At 38.3% G+C, this 21,238-nt stretch overlaps 3 protein-coding genes across 3 annotated transcripts; 1 reads left to right on the top strand and 2 right to left on the bottom strand.

The window, feature by feature from the left end:
• LOC141824274 (uncharacterized) lies at window positions 1–9,558 on the bottom strand. Its single transcript, XM_074711533.1, has 11 exons — window positions 9,437–9,558; window positions 9,251–9,344; window positions 7,807–7,856; window positions 5,109–5,158; window positions 4,500–4,608; window positions 3,178–3,238; window positions 3,028–3,080; window positions 2,483–2,575; window positions 2,310–2,373; window positions 1,662–1,769; window positions 1–454 (listed from the first exon to the last, which is right to left on the bottom strand). Exons 1-11 carry the CDS (start codon window positions 9,461–9,463, stop codon window positions 198–200), a joined length of 966 nt encoding a protein of 321 aa, XP_074567634.1. The 5' UTR covers window positions 9,464–9,558; the 3' UTR covers window positions 1–197.
• Window positions 9,559–11,816: 2,258 nt separating this feature from the next.
• On the bottom strand, window positions 11,817–12,452 carry LOC141822802 (WUSCHEL-related homeobox 9-like). The gene is made up of 2 exons (XM_074710125.1): window positions 12,149–12,452; window positions 11,817–12,034 (listed from the first exon to the last, which is right to left on the bottom strand). Exons 1-2 carry the CDS (start codon window positions 12,450–12,452, stop codon window positions 11,817–11,819), a joined length of 522 nt encoding a protein of 173 aa, XP_074566226.1.
• A 7,070-nt stretch (window positions 12,453–19,522) lies between these two features.
• Window positions 19,523–21,205, top strand: LOC141824063 (protein ENDOPLASMIC RETICULUM-ARRESTED PEN3). Its single transcript, XM_074711296.1, has one exon. It carries the CDS (start codon window positions 19,591–19,593, stop codon window positions 21,058–21,060), a length of 1,470 nt encoding a protein of 489 aa, XP_074567397.1. The 5' UTR covers window positions 19,523–19,590; the 3' UTR covers window positions 21,061–21,205.
• Window positions 21,206–21,238: the final 33 nt, after the last annotated feature.

Genomic DNA, 21,238 nt, shown 5'->3' with positions numbered 1-21,238 from the left:
TTAAAAAAACGATAAATTAAAATGCAGGAGAACAATTGTCGTAGCTCATGTATTACAGTGGTGCTATACACTGATTTTAGACCCTGCTTACATTTCAGTATCATAACTTAGCTGTCATTTGGGGTTCATTTGAGGTTACAATTGTAGCATCGATTCAAAATCTCTCAAGGAAGAAACTCTCGCACAACAAACTGAATCTACTTTAAGCTTTCAGAATTCAAAGATAGCTTCTCAATGTCTACAATCCCATGACTCGAAGCTTTCTTCAGTTCTAGTGCTGTTTTGTAAGGTGGAGCGATGGGAGGCTGCACAGGATCCAAACTCTTGTAAGAGCCACCCTCTGAAGAACTTGGGAGTGGGTATGATCGATCTGAATCATAGCCATTGAGGTCTCCACATGCTAAGAAAGGAATGTAAACCTTGTTCGGTCCCTCTAACCACCCACTTCGGCAATCTGACGAGCATAATGTTATCCGTGATTTTTTTAGTTGAATATGCAAGATAAGAAATTACAATTTATTGTTCAATTTAACATGATTTTCATTCTGGAAGTTTGAGGGAAAAAAAGATAACACATTAAAGTAGAAGATGAAACTCATTCAGCTAAAGGGCAATATATTGTATCAGCCGACTCCTAATCACAGGCCAATTTCTATGCTGACCTTCGCAGCTGCACAGTCTCACTGGAATATAAATCAACAGATACTGATGCGTGTCAGTGGCTGCCAGGTTGTGCAGCTGTGAAGGGCCCTTCATAGCAAATTCTATGAAAGGATCCTCCATAAAATGTGTTCCTAATCATTGTGTAAAACAAGAAAATCTTTACATATTGTTTAGTTCTGAGCTTAATAGTCTGGTGTTTTCTTACCAGAAGTTGTTCTTGGTAGCAAAAGGAATCAAGTTAGAAAAGGGCAGTGGAGGAACGTAGGAACTATGCATATTAGAACAAATTCACATTATTAAGCTTTACATAGAATAAGTGTTGTTGATTAAAAGAACTATATGAGGCGACAAGTAGGTGTAAGCGGATGATATCTCTAGTTGCTCTCCCATTTCTGGTCAATTAAACAAAACCTTGGTTTGATGAGACCTAAACCAGAAATACCTTCTAAAAATATGGGATCATAGCTGTGATGAAATGAACTGATTGTTTGGGCATAATTTAAATGCAAGGAAACTGAAGCTAATATCCAATGGAATCAGAAGTATTAGCCACGAAATCCTTATCATGTTAACAATCAACAGAGTTGTGCATATGAGGGGTAGATATACATTTTCACAAGGAGCACCAAGTAACGGACTTCATGGGGATGGAAAATTTATCAAAAGATTGATATTGAAAATCAAGTTAATAACATTTTGCGTGGAGAAGATCATATATATATATATATATATATATATATATATATATATATATATATATATATATATATATATATAATTCCCTGTATCTGTTGGTGTATATTCTGTCATTTGAATTTTCCTAGGTCTTATTTCATTACAGGGTACTGTGAAATTAATAGCACAAAATATCCAAGAATCTGGTTGTATGAAAGAAATGCAATTCAGTCACCACTAGATCATAATATATAAGCATGTTCAATAGGTGCAAAAGAAATAAAGGTGCATAATGCAGAAAAGTTCACAGGTGAGCAGCAGACCTAAATCATAATCGCCAGAGGGAGTACCAACTTTTTCCAGAAGATGATACAAGTCTCTCTCATTAAAACCTTGAGGAGGTGAATAATTCTCACAAACAGCAAACGCCTCTGCAATGTAAATAAATAATGTTAAGAACCTTATGTGGTAATTAAAAGAAATATGCAAAAGAATGCTCTAATGTTTCTTTTATTTAAAAAGTCTTAAGTCTGTAGGAACAAATGTAGGGTATCCTTCAGTCTTCATAGTCAATTTTGATGTACTCGTCTAACTTCTTAAGAACTTTCCGCTTCAAGTTTGTTTGAGTACATAAACCTAACTGGAGAAACAAGCCTGCATTGTACTGACTGAGAAGTGACCTGCTGCTACATCATGTCCATATATTCATGCAACCAGATCAATACTTCAACATTATTTAAGAGATGAAATAGACAAGAAATTTGCTAACATTCCTTTAACAGAAATAATGATTGGAGTCATCTTCAATTTGCATGGCAATTAATATGTAGCCAACATGGTAACCAGCATATGAAATAACATAAACATGTAGCTTTACCTAGAATCTATTCCAAATAGCCACTGACTTCAAATTACTGGTTATACAATGAGCACATGGAAAAAGGTAATTCAAAAGTGACAAATTAGCTTACCTATGCTTGAGTTACGACTACTTTTGGGCTTTGCAAATGTAACCTGGGAAAAGAATAATTTCAACTGCAAAAAGGGATAAAATTGCAACAGTAAGCAGATTTCAAAAGGGAGAGAGAGAGAGAGAGAGAGAGAGAGAGATGATTAGGCATAACCAACTTAAGGAGCATCTTACTTGGCAATACAGAAGGCTTGTATCTTTACCCCGGAATATTTTTGCAATGAACTTTCCACCTACTCGAAGAACATGAGTAACAATTGTTAATGCCTACAGCCAAGAAAAATGGATCACAGATTAGCATATAATAAAAGGAAGCAAACCAACAGACAAACTTCAAAGTAAATCATTAACTAAAGAATTAAGTCCACAAAAGTGAATAGTACAAATCTGGAGTCAGATTAAGACACTGAAAAAGAACTGTAAGTTGTGCTTCCATGACTACAGTACATTGCTTTGACCATAGTTTAAACTTTAAAGTCTTCACAACATTCATGGTCTAAACATACTAACTCAAGAATTAGCAAAGAAGATTTGATTTGAACCTTTTACAGCATTTATGAATGTAGAGCAGCTTTAGACAATGGCATTCAAAGAAATGAAAATTCCAAGCAAACATTCTCTTTCCTGAACAATCTCTGATGATCTTTGTCGTGACTCTCTTAATTAGGTATAATAAATATGATTCAGAATAATGCAAATATTTGGACAAATGCACTTACTGCCAATATAAGTTGACTCTGAACAAACTCATCCATATCATGCAGACCAGTAACTGCAATAAATTTAGAGATAATCTTATGTAAAATATTAAAGGTTCTAAAGATTGGCATTCACCAAAAATGAAAATGAGAATATATGATCATTCTTACCATCTGGAGCACCATCACAGACAACCAAGTCGGCTTTGCACCCATCAAAATGTCTGATTACCTGGCAGGTTCATTCTAGTTAGTTAAATATACAAATTGTTCATTGTATCTACCAATATGGGGATTCTGCATATAAAAGGAGACTGCATCTAGTAGGCCAAACAATGTCTTGATAATTATAAAATGCAAAAAAAGCATAAAATAAACCTAGTCCCATATGAAGATTGAAGAACAAATGAAAAAACAAAACAAGTAAATGTGATTAAGATAAGGGAAAAGTCAATAATGTGATAGTGATCACATATTTTAAGCAATAGAAAACACAGAAAATAGCCACCTAAAAATTCTCCAACACCATTATAAGTTTATTACCATAATGATGGAGGGATAAGATCTTCAGTAAATCCAAATATGTGGAACAAAACAGCTTAACCACTAATGAGGTCATCTTGAACAAGGAAAAAATTTGAGGCAGTCTACTTGAACTTCCTAAATTTTTTACTCGAACCATGAGGTAATACCTTTCAATAAAAGAAACATGAGGATAGAAATTAGAAGTTCCCAGACTTATATCAAGTTTATTTCAAGCCCAAATAGAATGGACACTGTAGGTAAAACTTGTTTACAGGCAGTTAAACAAAGCATTACATCGTTCCAAGCATAACTAGTGTAGATGATTTATTTCCACTTTAATTAGAACAAATACAAGACAATGTAAAATTACAGGTTAACTGGTAAACCCATGACAAAGTTTGCATGGAATTTCAACTCTATTTTTCCAAATCTACCACAACATTTATAAACTAAAGTCAAATATATCAACCATTTTTTATGTTGTTAACTTGACAACATGACAATGACCTGGCATAATGCCAAGTCAGCAAATTGCTGACAAAATTGTTAACCTGGATTTTTGAAACCCCTAATCCAGGTTTTAAACCCAATAAAATCTCAGAGAAAGGGGTTTAAATGGGGTTGAAGTTCATCAGGTTTAAAATTCGTTTTAGGAGTTCACAAATCCAGGTTAGCAATTTCATCAATGATTCCTTTGACTTGGCATTATGTCAGGTCACCACCACATCATCAAGTTAAGACAGAACAGACAAAACTCAAATAGGTGATGTATTTGATTCTAATTTGTAAATACTGTACAGAATTGAAAAAAGATTAAAATTTTGGGCTAGACTTGAAATTTCATACAAATATTGTGATAGATTTATTTAGTAACTAACCTTAAAGTTACAGAAGAAATGAAGTATCCAATAAAAGTCCAACTACTAAGAATAGATAGTAATAGATGCCAAGTACAATTTAATTTTTACCACTTCTGCTGTTCGAGCATTAGTGATATCACCCTGAACTTGAATTACACCCTCAATTGGAGCCATAGGCTGCAAATCAATTGCAACAATAAGTGGAAGATCACCATCCCTACAAATAAGATGCAAGTATATAGGGAGTAAGCTAAAGCAATTAAATGCATAAATGAGTATTGCTCCCTCACCTAAATTGGCTTAGTCAATTCTCCTTGAGGGATTGCATCTAAAATTCACTCTTCTATTACAAAATAAAGATAAATTGATGCACCAATAAAATGAGTCACATGAAAGGTCAGGGGACTCAGTATAGCAACAGCAATCAATGAATGTGATCTTATCCTGCATGAACAAAGATTATTTGACAAAAATCTGTCGTTCCCTGTACATGAGTTTAACAAGGCTTTAGGCTCACCACCATATTGATTCACAGAAAAAGTCTTTATATTGAAGGCACAGGAAAATTCACCATGTAAGTTTATATCCTATGGAAAATGTACTGCATAATGTAATTAGAATAGGATTCTATGTGAAACATCTAGTTATTAAACCATTCTTGATTATTTACAAACAATTGCCTCGAATCTCTACTGGCAATATGTGAACAAGTCTTACCTAGAAGCTGATGACAATTTCGCTGGAACATACAATTTGCGACTCAAGACCTACAGATAAATTAAATAAGATCTTGTCACTGATCAATGATTGACAGGATTCAAAAAAGAGGGGAGCCACGTATTCTAATGATCTTTTAATTAAAAAAAAATCATTGCTAACGTTTGGGAAAAAAGTTTTTTTCAAATATTTTGTTGATAATAATTATGTATCTATTAAACAAACATCAATCTAACACAGATGGCATATTTGGCACGGAATAGTCAAAACATTACATAAGTAGTGAAAATTTGAATATTAACAAAAACAAAATCAAAGACAATACGAACACCTTAAGAATATACATCAAATCACATTTAGAATATAAGTAGACAAAGGCATGTGGTCCTGAAGTGATGATTGAGTGGCTAGAAAACATGAAAAGGTTATTTCTTGGATATAGACTACTGGCTAATTAAGTAGGTAAATGTATGCATCACTTCCAAATCTTCAAACAGGATTCTACAACAAGGGATGATTCTTCTAAAACTTCCTAGGTTTTGTTTGGGGTTATATGTATAAATTAGATTGTATTAATTTCTTGAAATATTTCCACTTTTTCTTGTTTTTTGAAGAATATACATGGTTTTAATTTCCTGCATCAGCAAGCATAGTACCAGATGCAGACTTTCCCTCAGGGGAGAATTAATCCATCATAAGTACCTCTATTTCTAAAAATTAAGAGGGCTAAGGTTAATAGGTTATAGACACATACTTATTAAACAATGTTTTTACAATGCAAGTTTCTTATATTATGAATTCTCTATAGAAAACACTAGTTGAGAAATAAATACACAGGATTTATTCTTTGCAAGCAGAATATTACAGAAAAATCTAACATCATTGATTGAAAGTTGGCACTCTATTCCACACCATCAGATAAAAGAGCAGACTGAAACTGACACCGGTAAGGTAACTCCATGCGGACATGGTAGTATCACATAGAAGGCCATAAGGTAGGCATCTCAATGGAGCTGCATCTAGAAAGTCACAACATGAAAATACTGATGGGCAAGAATGTTAGTCAAGCATCTCTCTCTTGTGCACATCGAAACCCTAAATACATCACTTCCTTTTCTTGATTTACTTCTTCCTCCTAACTTTCATTTTTCTTCCTCTTCACTTTCTCCATCTTTCTCTTTCACTGCTTCTTTCTCTTTCTCCCTTCCATACTTCTTTTTCTCCTGCTCTTCCTTTTTTCCCTTTATTTCTGATCGAAGACAACATGCATCACTTCATTTTACCAAGACATGCTGATACTAATATGTCCCAATCAACTACCAAAACGCTGGAATTGAGTGAGATTTAAAACCTTGCCTAAGATTGCTAAAAAAAGAATAAACCTAATAGCAAAGTGCATGAGCCAAACTACTAACTCCCACTTCTAGAATCCAAAGTAATAGAAGCCAGATTTTTTTTAAAATGTCATCTTGAAAATGGTTACAATGACTTGATTCATTCAAATCAAAAGAAAATGTTTACACTAATCTTACCAATTATCATGTTGGGAAATATCTCAATTTATAAGGAACAATCCTTAATATAGTGTTTTTTTCTGAGGACCACTGTTTTCAAACCAGCTTCTGAACAAGGTTGCTCATGGATTAAATAGCCACTGAAATTAAATGCAATTGCATTCCTACAAAACTCCTTATGAAATTAACAGAAAAAAAGAAAGTTCTAATATCAAACACAACCCATTTATATTATACCCTAAATTTCATTCATCAATCCTGCTGACCACTAACAAAAGGAACCTCTTGAAACTGAATAATATCTAGCATCATATTGTCACAATATTTTAGTAAAGAAAATTAAACAATTACAAATATTTTATAGTAAGTAAGAAAAAACTTAATAAAAGGCAACAACTTAAGAGAGGAGAGGTAGTGACTGACAGTGAGTCAAGAAAGAGAGGTTGGCAAAATTAAGGACAGTGATTTCGGGATTGGAGGGCATGTTAACATAGAAGGATAAAATAATACCTAAAATGGGCTGCATACTTTAAGGAGTGTAACTGTAGAGGTCACAAGAACAACAAAAAATGCATTGAGACAAAGGGGCGAGTGTTGAAAGGTTGTTTGTCTTTTTAGTGGGTTCCACTTTCATTGACTACTTAGCACACTGTGACAGGTGAAATTACCTTTGGGGGATAGACATTAAACTTTACTTCTTTATCTACCCAATAGACCAATGACAAATCTAAAATCTGAAGTAGGTTGTTGAATAAGTCAAATAGATAAGTTGGACTAAGCAGACAATAAACAGAATAATATAACTTAAAGCCAGATTTTAGCACCTGATCCATAAGTCAGTAAATAAAAAGCAGGAGATGCATGTTTATCTTAGCAAACCATTCTGCCATATTATCTAAGTGCAGGTGATCAAATTCTAAGGCATGCAGGAAAGGTTCCCCAGGAATAGATATGAGGAAAAGAGGACTACGCATGATGTTAGTTACCAGAACTATAGCAATCTGTGTTCATTGAAGAGATAATAGTTCAATATTGACAAAATTCATACGAGTGGAGAAACATGTTAATTACATTCAATTGTGCATCACCAACGATAATTAATGGGTTAAAGAAAAGAAAATCAATCCAATTAGCATGATTACCTAGAAGAAAAGGTCATCAAGAGGGTATATCTTAAAACATACCTGACTCCAGCTACCAGGAGCAGCACAGAGATCAACAACACGCTTTACTCCTGACAACGAAATGAGTTGAACATTATGAATTTTGTATTTTTATAAAACAAAAAAAATGTTGATCCTGAGATTGATTTTATGATATACATAGAATTAGTGTCTAAATTATTAGCTAAAAGTTCTGATAAACATCAAAAGTATCATGATCTTTCTGATAGGAAATAATTGAATAGATCAAAGCCTTACAAGCAGCAATGGTAGCAATTGCAGCAGTATCTACAATGAAATTTTATTTTCCTAGTGCCAAGGCATAATTATCTTCTTTTGGCCTCTCTTTTCATTTTGCCAAACACCACAAATCTTCCAGTTTATAACTACTTGAGAGAAAAGAATTCAATGCCTTTTAATTGACAAAAAAAGATAGAAGTTCCAAAGCATGAGGTGAAAAATTCACTTCCTAGTTTCCTAAAACCAGTATTTGCTTATCTTCTCTCCTACAACAGAAATGATACTAGCTAAGAATTGTCATTATAAATAAGAATTATAAAAAGTGCAAAAATTTTCTTAACCAATCCATGAGACGGTGATATCCTTTTTCAAAACAGAATCCCCAATAAAAATTGTATAAATAAATTGAAACTGAACCAGTTCTATTTCTCAGTTGCTAACACCAAATGATTAATATCAAATCACAATTAATATTTGTATTCAGTTATTTTATAACAAATTAGTGACATTGCTAAGTAGAATTCTCCATGATAAAGTCAAGTAGAAGATATTAAAAATAAGGATTTCAAATAACAGGTGTCCAGCACCACTTGCCCCATGGCATTATCCAATAATAAAGAGATATCTTAGTCATCTTTTCTAAAATACATGCTCCTGCAAGAGCAAAGTCAATAAATGAAAACATAATAATGATAAATTAAGAGGTCAATTGCATATCCCAAACACAAATTGTTGATAGAGCCCCCACACTCATAAACTACCGAGAATAGTTTCCCTTGAATGGTTGCCATAAACAGAAGCAATAGCTGCAAAAAGAATGTCATCATCCCCTGAATTGATCAAATTCTAATGAACTTATAACCCCCTGCACAGCTAATAACCTTGGAAAGCCAATTGTGACCATGAAGAGGGGGGAAGAGGGTAACCGATTTCAGATATGACGTGGCTATCTTTTTGTTTTTAGAAACGGCAAGGCCCATGCCAAAGCTCCCGTCCAATAGTATAAGCCTTAACAATGTTTTCTTTGTTTACAAATTTCACTCTACAGTTTGGTCGCATGAAGTTTCTCCAGCAACGAAGAAATTTAGATTGCATTCGACAAAGTATCAATCAACAACCAGAACCAGAAATCTTGAAACAAACCAAACAACAAGCTTAACGGATAAATAGAGTTTCACAAATAGCTACTTGAAGAATACGGTAACATGGACTAGTTTTCGGTCACCTTCGAAGATGTTGAACTCCTCGTCGATCTGGAGAAGCTTGAAAGCACTCCGCGCACGCCAACCCTCCTCCTTCGCCTTCCGGTAATAGATATCCTGCAACCCATACACGGCGCCGCACGAGGACAAGGAGAAATGAGCCAAATGAGCAAAAGAAGAAAATGCACAGAGCAAAGAGATTTGAATACCCTCTTGTCCTTCGAAGCTTTTCCCATGACTCTGTCAATCGAGAACGTCTATCAGATCTCCGCCGGATTGGGAAACGCTGAAGTGGGATTAAGCGAAGGAGCACGGATGGCGACGGCGGCGGAAGAATAAGAAGCGGAAGGGCTGGCCAAACTGGACGGCTAATATACTGGTCCAGGCCCATGTTACGACTTGGGCCACAGCCTACTTTTGACATTAGAATGCGAGTTCAAAACTTGTTCATAAATTGCAACTCTTTGATTCATGTCACTATTTAAGCTTTCAAAAATCTGAAATTAACTGAGGAAATAAACACGCTACTTTAATCCGATCGATGTTTTTTTCCTTCTGAAGAGCTCATCCGAGGCGTTCTTATGGAGTTGTTTTTAAGTGTGTGTTGATAATTTCGGTAGCAGGAGTTGTTTTCCTTCTGAAGAGCTCATCCAAGACCTTCAAATTATCGATTTTTAGGAAAGGGATTATCAAGTTCTCTTCTTTTAGAAAGTCTCAATAGAGCTTTTTATTTTATTTTATTTTTTTTTAACTCTCACGTTATTTCATTCTTTTTTAGAAGCTTTCGCTAACATTAGGCACTAGCTAATTAAGCCTCAATTTTAATATAAAAATGCAGTATGTATTAATTATATACAAATTTAAGTAGGAGAATAATGTTTTATTAAAAAAACGTGTTTAAATACTTGATTTTTCATAAAAAAAAAATTATAATAAAATATTATTAATTGTATTTCTTTAAACTTTAACCCCTTTTATAATATTTTTACGTCAAATGAGTACATATATCCAACCTAATATAAGTCATTTCTATCCTAGTATAAATTAAAATAAAAATTATATATATAATATGACAAAAGATGATAACGTTGATCCAAACGTCCCTCAGTATCTATCTCATAGTTTTTTGAAAAGAGATAAATCATGATTAAAATTATATATAAAATGATAATCTCAGTTAGTCGTATTGATTCAATCCCTGGGGGTGACCGGTTCGGTCTCACGGAAATTTTCCATTGGTCATCAGGATAAATCGGGAAGCGCACGCAGCGGCCAACCTAGATGCCCAACATCATTTGATTGTGATCCATATTTAAAGGAAAAACTATATATAAAAGCTTTTAGAGAAGCTGGATTGATGATAACAACATAAGAAAAACACTAGGAGATGGAGCGAAGAAAAAGTATTATTTCCAAGGAGTTACAAATCGTGTTCGATTGTAACATGTACCAATCCTATTGCAGAGAACAACTATAAATTATATTATTGAAGAGGAATTGTAGAGTGATTTACGTAGACTAAGATTAAGATTGACCGCCGTCTGATGGATTTTTCTTCTTCTTCATCATTGATACTTTCATTAATTTGTATCAAAAGAAAAGGAATTTATTGATGAAAACAGTCGACAGTACAAGCTTTTAGAAGAAGTAGAAGTCATATTGGCGAGATGGAAGGACATGCATGATCTGCTATAGACTATAGTATTCCTGTCACTACTCTGTCACTCCCCCTAAAGAACGATTGAAACTTGAAAGGGAACTTAGCTTGTAGCAAGGAGAAGGTAAAAGTAGACCAATTCAATGTCGACACTCTGATATCAATTTTGTAACGAGACAAATATATATCCTTTGCTCTTTGCATGATGATTCAACGTATACAACAAAGAAAAAAAAATAACATAAAACGACAACACTTGTTCAATTGAAGTACTGGATCCATGCACTAGCTAGGTCGTCTAATTGACAGAAACCACAGAAGACAGCAATTTCTTTAAGAACAACGTAAAATAAAAAGTAAACCAAAAAAAAAAAGTTCATATCCAATTAAATTCCTCCCATCTTTGTGGTTATGTAGGTCTTGAAAATTTTATATAACCTTCAGAGCTTTATGAATATTCAGTTCTAATTAAGTAATCTTACTTTTATATGTATATATCTGCATTTTGGAAGATTGATTCTTTCTTTTTCTCTCTGTCAGCACTTGGAGCAAAGGAAGTCGATCGTTGACAAACAGATAGCAATGGATATTATAATTATCTAATTTGCAGAAGCAAAAGCAAGATGGAGCTACATATGCATGCAGTCAGCCACACTTGCAGAGCCAACACGAATTCTAAAGACCTTGTACTACACTACAGTACTGCGAGGATCATGTGCTCCCACAGTGGCTCGTACTCAACAATAGTACTCAGAAGGAGAAAAATAATATTAAAATTAAGAAAAACAAATCTACAGACATTTGAAACACAGCTCATGAAGCTAGCTAGCGATCTTTTGAATCGTAGAGCGTCTCAAGTACGATAACTCAACAGGAGTTCTGCGTGCAAAGAAATATTAGGCAGGATGAAAAAGGATGCAGCTAAATTAAATTTACTCTACGTAATTGAAGCTCAATCGCAAATCCAACGGCGGGTGATCTCTTCCAGCTGCATCCAAGTATAATGTTCGCCCGCAGAGCTCGCCTCTCACGGCGATAACATTCTCCTCCTCGGAGATGGATGACTTCAAAGGAAACAACTCCAGTGTCTCCGTCGTCTCTTTGATCTCCGGCCGCTGCCAGAATACTTCCTGCTTGCCCTTGGCGCACCCTGAAAATTTAATCATCAACGAATTAATTAATCTTTAACTAAGCTAGGAAAAAGGATATAGACTCGCGTGTGCATGAATGTGGTGTGATGAACTAGCTAGTTACAGTAATATACCTCCGGGGAGGCATCTAGTTCTGGGTTTATGGTGATCGCCGTCCGCGGCGCCGTCTCCGTCGACATCATCAGGGGGACCGCGGCGGCGCTTCTTGTGGTGGCGCTCGCGGGCCTTGTGGTTCTGGAACCAGTAGAAGACGTTCTTGCTCTCGATCTTGCCGAAAGCGCTAAGGTGAGTGGAGATCATTTGAATCTGGTCGGTGGTGGGCGTGCGCAGCCCGGAGCTGAACAAGTCCGTCAGCACCTTCACCTGCTCCACCGTCGGGTTCCACCGGCCACACTTGGCGCCCACCCGCGCCTCCATAGTCTTCCCTGATCTTTTTTGGCCACCAAATTGTATATCTTCTACCCTGTTCTCAGTTCCCACTTCTCGCAGCCTTGTAATCTCTCGCTCGATTACTCACTATGAATTAAGAGACTGAAACTGAAATCAGTAGAGCGAAATTAAATGGGAACACTGGCATGGGTATATATAGAAGTGAGAAGAGAAGGATCTGGTGGCAGAGATGTTGATGTTAAAGGCGGTAAGTAACAGAGAATGGTGGACGTGCCGGGGGGACATGCGCAAAAGCTGCCACTGTTCAATTACATCTCGATCTTGGAGTAGACATCCATGATCCTGAGGGGGTTTGCTAATTAATAATGGTTCGTACAAATCCGAGCGCCATCGTGTCTAATAGATCTCTGTCGTATTGCTTGTCTGCTTCTACGTGGAGAGGGCTTATTATACTTAATCATGGTAATCTGAGCGGAAGTTTGACTACTTGATTCCATTCAGCGTTTGGATAAGAGCTCCGCCACTGCCAGTGCCAGGGTTCAAACAAAGTTTGAAAACTAGCCATTTCTTTAATTTTACTTCTTTCATTAGAAGTCGTTTACACTTCATTTTACCTCGTAGGTTCAACTTTTTTTCTTTTACAAGATGTTTCAGTAATACTTCCAAAGATATATAGTTAAGATGATCGATGATGAAAAAATAACGATGTCTACTCAAAGTTCCAGAACCGTGTAAGAAAAAACAAAGACTTTTCACTTTAAAATTCGTTAAATTCATAGCTAGCATGTGCCTAATTCATGAAGTTGGATGAGTCGAGACTGTTCTAAATCAAACTGAATTGATAGGAATTTAACTTCAGCTAAGTCCATCTATCATAACAATAGAACCTTAATGGACAAGTTTCAATTTCAATCAACAAACGACTAGACTTGTTAAGCTCCACCGCTTCAACATTGACTTAAATTTATAAGACATATAAATCAGTCTACATCAGATTTGATGATTGAAGCAGTAATAGAGCAACTTTACATGAACAATTAATTAGCTACCCATCAAATAATTTTTGTCAAGTTTCCAAAGAGACTTAAAAATGGCTATATATACAGTCAACTAAATGGACCGTCAACTCGGATTGATCCATTCAAACTAACATTCTGATGCCCCTTTTCTCTTATAGGATTAGGGTGGACTAACATTCTCTTATAGTAAAAGATCGACCACTGAGCCATCCACTGATTACTGGTATTGTATACTCATATGTAAAACTGATGATCAATATTGATAATTTTGTATCGTATGTGAGCTAAAAAGGTAAAAAGGATGAAATTTCTATGAAGATCTATTGATCGTGGATAAAATTCTGTCTGCTAGGTATGTGCACATATTTTTATCTCATGCATGTATGCATCTATTCCTTATTTTATGTACATTTCATCTCTCAAATTCATACTCGCTAATTCTCATATGTATGCTGCATATATACTTGTTTCTATTAACCACTAACCTCAATTTAAATATTTGTGTACCTTTGTGTAGTCATTTGTAAATAATGTGCTCTTGCGTAGAAGTTCTATGCAAGGAGCCATACCGATTTTTTTTTAATGTCCTTTCAATTATATGTCTTCCATTTTATGTTTTTTCTCAACATTTCTTACCTAGTTCAATTGTGTCTTCATCCTCCATTTATCCTAATCATGTGAATTGCTCGTCATCTTGTTGAATTACGATAACTAGATAATATAATCACAAAAAACACACACAATGTTATGCTTATTGGTGAACAAAATGAATTTGTATAACGCAGAGGAAACATGAAATTTTTTAAATTCAAGATCCGGCATTTTGCGAAGGTTAGCAAATACTTATGGTAGTAAATTAAATATTTGTTTTTATCTAGACTATTTCCATGTGATATTAATTATGTTGTATTTAATATGAAAACAATAGTATAGAATTAAACTTTCTTAATAGTGTCATATGCAAAGGTTTAATTTATCCTAATAGTATTATTATATAGATTTGAACTTAATAAGTTCTCTATCTAAATTTAATTCAGTACTTACTGTTAAACATTTTCACTATTTATCTGTTAATCATTTCGCCTAATTATTTGATATAAATGTATAGTAGCTTTGCAATATTTCTTGCATGCATTAGCTCTATATGCCATCACAGGATGAGACCACCTACTGTTCCGAGCTCGGTCTGCCTGTACCGAGCTCCCTCTGCTAGGGCAATCCTTAGGCATTAACTTTTCAGGATTGCCATTAAAAGTTGAGGAAGTTGTCATCCTTTTAGGCAGTCCCTTGGGGGATTTTGAAGACAATTGGGGTTTGGCTTCCTTGAGTTCATTCCTTTTGTTGCAGGCCCTATAAAATATATCAAGGCTTGGCCTCATGCTTCCACTTGTTTCCTGACCGCTGCATTATAAAATATCCCTCCATTAGCATCGTTCCTCCCACTTGCTTTGCAAACTGCAATAATCCCCGGCCTCCCAAAGTTTCATGCACGGAAAATCCGTTTTGCGTGCGCTCGAGCTGCAGTCTCCAACGCACTGCTGATTTGATCGATCTCCCCAAAGACTGCAATTTGACGTAGCAGCATAGCAGAAAAGAGCAGCATGCATGTCCTCGTTCGTTCCATCCGTTCGACTATCGATTCTTTTAATTTCTCGAAATTAAGTCGCGCGCGTGACTTTTGAACAAACATGACTACTGATTACGATTTTGAAGCGCCTGGGTTTACTTTATTTCACTCTCTCTTTGTCTGTGTTTTTGTTTTCTGAAATATGCAGAGAAGTTTCTCTCTCTCTCTTCTCTTCTCTCTGCAGATTGATCTGTTGCAGTACATTAAAGCAACAGAGGCAGTTTTCATGGTGGGCAATTGAACTAATTGATCAGCATGATGCGCTGACCAGGTACGTGATTTCCGCTGGTCTCTGTCAAGCACTATGCTGCCGCGCGTGCCAGAACGCATATCACCCATTTCTTAACGTACGGCTATCAATGGTGGTATATGGGTTTCAAACAATAGCAGATTTATCAAAATTTAGCAAAGTTATCAATGATAATAATAACAACAAAAACAGTGCATTTGAGTTCAGAACACCCAGATCGGTAAACTAGAACGTTACCTAGCTAGCAATCCATCATTGATGTTGCAACATCATGGTCATGAATCCACGAGAAAGCAAATTAAGCGATGGAGTGCACTGTGGTCCCACTTTGACCACAGCCGCCGGCTCGCCCTACGCCGTAGCCGAACCGGCCGGAAGCCTCCATGCGATATCCAAAGGGAAGGGTAGAATAGCAATGTCCCCGGTCAAACACCCGGCTGGCATAACAATTCCCAACACCAGAGGCGATTGATCGAGCCATGCACAGAATCAGATTAATACTTTCCCCGAACCACGAGATCGACCGGAATCCATACCCCCAGCGTTGCAAACAACCGAAAGGCGATAACTTGGCGATCCGCACGCATTAATGGGAGGAAAAAGTCTATATTTATATGTATATGCATGGTGAACTATGTATCTTCTGCGTTTGTCCTGTTGTGTTCGTCGCAAGGGTTTGGCGTCGAACAGAGGCCACTCAGGCCGAGGGCGACGAGAAGCAGCGACGGAGAGCGAGCTTGGATTTCCAAAACGGCTTGTGGATGCACAGATAAATAATTGATGGTGGTGATTCTATTGCTAATGTCGTGCTTGGTTGTCTTGAGAGATGCAGTTATTCAAGTGCAGTGAAGTGCCGGGGAGATCGAGCCTGGCTGCCGGCTAGCTCCTCGAGCGGCAGCCAGTTAATTAATTTCGTACGTTCGTCGCCCTCAAATCTGCTGCTGAAGAAGAGTGATCAAGAGAAGCGTGACATTATAAATTAACTGCAGTTTTTGGCGCTTCTGGCCGTCTGCATGTAACTCGACGTTAAATCGAATGGAAGATTAATTATGTCCCCTTCATTAGAGCTGCGCGTGGGGAGGGGAAAAAAAACTAGTAGTAGGGGTTTTATGGGGAAAAAAAAGATAATTAAGTTCTTCAAATAAATTAATTCATAAACTTTGAAGAATGAACTCTTCTAAAGGGCAATTATGCAATTGAGCAATCTGATTAATTAGTGACCATTTAGTTTCCAATGGTAGAGATCGGAACTTGATTTGATGATCGAATTATGAAATTTCATACCACTTTAGTTTGTGTGAATTAAGAATATATCCTTACTTTAGTTCTTGTTATGGATAGGACCCGTGTTAATTAGAAATGTGAATGAAAAAAAAAAGTGATGGAAGAATGAGATTTCATGGGATTTTAATTTAGTCTCACATTAGGAGTAGATGGTTGGTTTATATTATTACACGAGTATTTATTTGTGGACAAATGCACGAGAGAGATTATCTCTCACGCGTGGATGCACAGGGGTACAACTCCAAGGCTCGGATTACATTAAATCAAGTTGACTCATGTGCTAGTATGATTTGTGCGCGTTGAATGCCAGACTGATCGAGATAAAATTTGCCAAAATGAAACAACTAACATTTTACGGAAGCATTAATCAAAAGTTACTAATGATTCCATATATAGAGTAATGATAGGTAGCATGAAAATTATAGCATGAATGTAGCATAACACACTCAATGCATGGATGTGGATCCCACTTGCACTGAGTGTGTCATGCTACATTCATGCTATAATTTTTCATGTTATCTATCATTACTCGATTCCGTAACTTCCCGGACAGTAATAAATGACCATTGATGGTTGATGGCTGCGTTGGGATGCAAATCTAGAACCCGGATTGTGCTGAACCAAGTTGACTCGTGTATGAGCACGACCTGTGCACGTTGAATCGGTAGAGATAAAATTTGTCCAAATAGAACAACCAATATTTTACCGAAACATTAATAAAAAATTAATGACGATTCCATAATCTCTCGGGCAGTAATAGTCATTACTTTACCATTCAACACAACCAAGGGTGAGCACTCCTATATAAGGAGGTAAGATCTTGAGCAAAGAGTAGTAGCTAAAGTTATAGCAAAAAGATTTCCATCCACCTGTGTTCTTCCTCTCTCATCTTCTTTGTCATGCATTATTTACGAATTTAGTTCGCCGCACTACGTCAAATGCAGGCTTCGACATCGCTATCCTACTGGGTACATCAACCCACTCGAACTCGAGCAACACTTAAGCAGTTGGGTGAATTCTCCCACTACGCCATCCACTCGAGAATACTTCCGAGTATTCAACTTCTGTTCCCGACTCAACATCGCCTTACCCGACTTGGCATCAGCTTACCCGACTCGGTATCGACTTACCCAACTCGACACTTGGAGTACTCGACGAATTAGCGATTCAATGACTTTGACTCAATAATATGCTCAGGTAGTGAATCAACAATTCAACGACTCGACTGACTCAGACTCAACAATTTGTTCAGGCACTTGGCGTCTCAGCTAGGCAAATCTCTTAGTGGTTCATAGTCAGGTGCGGTGATAAGCAACAAAGATGCATGATTCTCATGCAACGATTCAAATCTCATGTTAGGTATTTTTAAATGTTCCTGGAATTGGAATCAGTCATAACATTAATTTGGTATCATGCCAAGATCCACTTGTGCTTTTTGAATTTACTTAATGGCTAGTCTATGGAAGCCGAGTTATCCACCTCCATGCACTGATTGAATTTATCCAAGACCCACCAGACAATTGGATTAACAAAAAAATAAAAATTTTAAAATATTATTTTACATTCATAACCAGTACGTGTTACTAAAATTTATTGTAGTTTGCTATCAAATGATGCATGTCATAGATGTTGCAAAATTAAATCTGGAGCACATGAGATTTAAACCATGATGAGTCAACCACCATACCATGACCAACATGTTAAACATGCCAAGGAGTAGTTGTGTCGAGCGTAAAGCATGAGAGTCAAAGGAGCCAAAGAAACACTAGAAATAAGAGGCCAAGCAACTTTGACCAGCACCCTTTGAACTCCTCATAGTGTATTGAGAGAAACTCTTACTGCACATATCAGCCCAAGGTGCTCAAAAAATATAATTGTCTGTACCACAGATTATACGGCCATATATATATACCACAGTAAGTGCATGAGTTTAAAGTAGAATATTGAGGAAATTATCTAGCATGACCACCTTAGCAAGCAAGGTTGTAGAGGCTACAAAGCTCAAGAGTCAAAGGAGAACTGAAGGTCCTAATCACGGCTAGCTAGCTGATGCCAAGGAAGAATGGCATTTTCATTGAACGATCCGTCGCAGGAGGATATATATATAGGACAACAGCAAATCTAACGTCTATGCTCAGAGTACGATAGCCACTTTGCTTTGTTCTACACGCAGAGTCAAGATCTGGACGTATAGCTGGTGCATGCTTGGCATGCATTCACCCAAGAAGGTGACGATCGAAGGCATCTGTCCGAACAATCGATGCGCTGGTGATGCACACGAATAGTAAATTAAACATCAAGATTCGATTCAATTTAATTGCAATGAAGGAGGTCATGAAATAAATTCACATCACTGTTAGTTGGAGTTATTGTTAAGACTTAAGATCAGCGTGAGACTGAGACCTTCAAGCTTCAAGCTAGAAATACTGACGATATATATATAATAGGAGGTGTCAGTTTGAAAGGTGAAATTAGTTAGAATTGTTCCGTTTTAATTAAAATTAGTTCAAATTAATTAAATCTTATTGAAGTAACTTTGATTAAAACTCATACAATTAAAGTTTTGCCCAAAATTAATATAACTTGGAATAGTTTTAATTAAGACAGATACACTGTTAAAGAGTTTTGATTAAAATTAGGTTAATTAAAATAAAAACAGTTCTTATAAATCTTGCTATTCATATTGAAACAATTTCAGTTTTGCTAAAATTGTTATATTGTTATCAGAATAAAGGTAGTTTGAAAATAGAAAAATAGGATTAATGTCTTCAATATTTTTTAAAATGGGATATTTTTTATGACGGTTAAGCGGACGGTGCTTAATTGACTTGGGTCAACGTTACTGCACTTTGTCCATTTGTTGTTTCGACAAATATTAATCAACCAGCAAACAGCAACTCCAACGTTTGCCGCGAGCCAGTCCTGCCCTAATTGCCAAACCCCGCTGCTGATCTACCGAGATAGAGAGAGGGGACTGGGGAGGCGATGGAAGCAAGCAATTCCGGTGGCGTCTCCTTTCCTCGGAACCCCAACGATCGCGTCAAGCTCAACGTCGGCGGAAAGCTCTTCGAGACCACGGTCCTCACCCTCCAATCCGGCGGCACGGATTCCCTCCTCGCCGCCCTCTCCCTCCGCGCCGCCTCCGCTCCCCGAGACGACCCCCTACCCATCTTCATCGACCGCGACCCTGAGATCTTCTCTGCCCTCCTCTCCCTCCTCCGCTCCGGTTGTCTACCCTCCGCCGCCCTCCGCAGCTTCTCCAAGCAGGACCTCATCGACGAGGCTCTCTTCTACGGCGTCGACGGCCGGCTTCGCTCCGCCTTGTCCCCACCGCCACTCGTTGGATTCGACGCCGTGCTCGCCTCCACCATCCGCCCCGCGTCGGATGCCATTCCCACCGCTTTGTCCGCTGGATTCGAGGACGGCTCCGTCTGGGTCGCCCATGGCGGTCAGATCTCCGCCTACGACTGGAGCCTCGCCCACGCCGGTACCATTCGAACGCATCTTGACGAGATCACCGCACTCGGACGCGTGTGGCCAGAGGTCGCCGCGACCGGCTCCTTGGAATCCCCTGGCCTACATTTCTACGACGTCTCCGGCGGCCAACACGTCGGATCAGTCCATTGGGCGGATCCGGGCGATCCACGCATCTACAAGGCGCGGGTGACCGCGATTGCCGCTGGGTGGTCCAGCAACGACCCTCTGTACGCCGCGTTCGAATGCCCCCACCGGGAGAACTGCATCCTGGCAGTCGACCTGGCGACGCTGGGACCGGCAGAGACGATCGGGCGGCAGAACGGAGGCGCGGCGAAGACGGCGTCGCCGGGGCGACTGGTGAACGTGCGCGAGCGAGGGCTGATCTTCGCGGCTGCCGTGAGCGCGGGGGCGTTTGGCTATGCCGGCTACATGCGGTTGTGGGACCCGCGGTCGGGGAAGGCGGTGTGGGAAACGAGCGAGCCCGGCGGTGGCAGCAGCACGCAGCGGTTCGGCGATGCGTTCTCCGACGTGGACGTGGACCGAGAGGGTTCGGCCATCTACAAGGTATGTTGGCGATCGGGGGACGTGGCGGTTGCCGACATGCGGCGGCTGGGGGAAGATCCCTGGGTGTACCTGGAGGATAATAGGAGCGCCGCCGCGGGGGTGAGGATCGTCGGCGAAGGGGTCAAGAGTGTGATCCATTGCTATAAGCAGCAGGTGTTCGTGGGCAAGGAGGGGGGACTGGAGGTGTGGTCGCAGATAACGGACGGCGAAGAAGGCAAGCAGCGGAAGGAGGAGGGCGTTAGTGTTGGCGCGACGTATCGAAGGAACTTCGTAGACAAGGAGGAGGACGCTAAACGAGGGCGGATAGGGGCAATGGAAGCCGGCGGCAATCGGCTGTTTGTGAGCAGGATAGGAGTGGAGGGAGTGGAGGTATGGGAGAGTTCCGATCTGGCCGGCGCCATCTCCATTTTGTAGGCTAAATATTTGTAGAAAAGCCTGTGCTTGTTATTGGCATGCCAATCAATCAAAATGTAACTCGTTTCTTTTCTGCTCAATCTACTTTGTATTCACAGCATGCGAATGAAAGAAAAGATCGCAATTTTCTCCATTCTTCTGGAGCTACTTGGTCAATTTAATTGCGTTATATATACAA

The sequence above is a fragment of the Curcuma longa genome, chromosome 3 (assembly GCF_044706935.1).
Source record: "Curcuma longa cultivar G26 ecotype Majalengka, Jawa Barat chromosome 3, ITB_CL_G26_1.1, whole genome shotgun sequence".
Classification (NCBI taxonomy): domain Eukaryota; kingdom Viridiplantae; phylum Streptophyta; class Magnoliopsida; order Zingiberales; family Zingiberaceae; genus Curcuma; species Curcuma longa.
Note: the sequence above shows the minus strand (reverse complement) of the source record. Positions and strands in the feature narration are given on the sequence as shown.

Coding starts and splice junctions, on each gene's coding strand:
- LOC141824274 (XM_074711533.1), bottom strand. CDS start 9,463: ATGGGAAAAGCTTCGAAGGACAAGAGG. Junction 3,239..4,499: donor ATGCTCGAACAGCAGAAGTG/GTAAAAATTAAA, acceptor TGAACCTGCCAG/GTAATCAGACATTTTGATGG. Junction 2,576..3,027: donor AGAGTCAACTTATATTGGCA/GTAAGTGCATTT, acceptor TCTTGGCTGTAG/GCATTAACAATTGTTACTCA.
- LOC141822802 (XM_074710125.1), bottom strand. CDS start 12,452: ATGGAGGCGCGGGTGGGCGCCAAGTGTGGCCGGTGGAACCCGACGGTG. Junction 12,035..12,148: donor AACTAGATGCCTCCCCGGAG/GTATATTACTGT, acceptor TTAAATTTTCAG/GGTGCGCCAAGGGCAAGCAG.
- LOC141824063 (XM_074711296.1), top strand. CDS start 19,591: ATGGAAGCAAGCAATTCCGGTGGCGTCTCCTTTCCTCGGAACCCCAAC.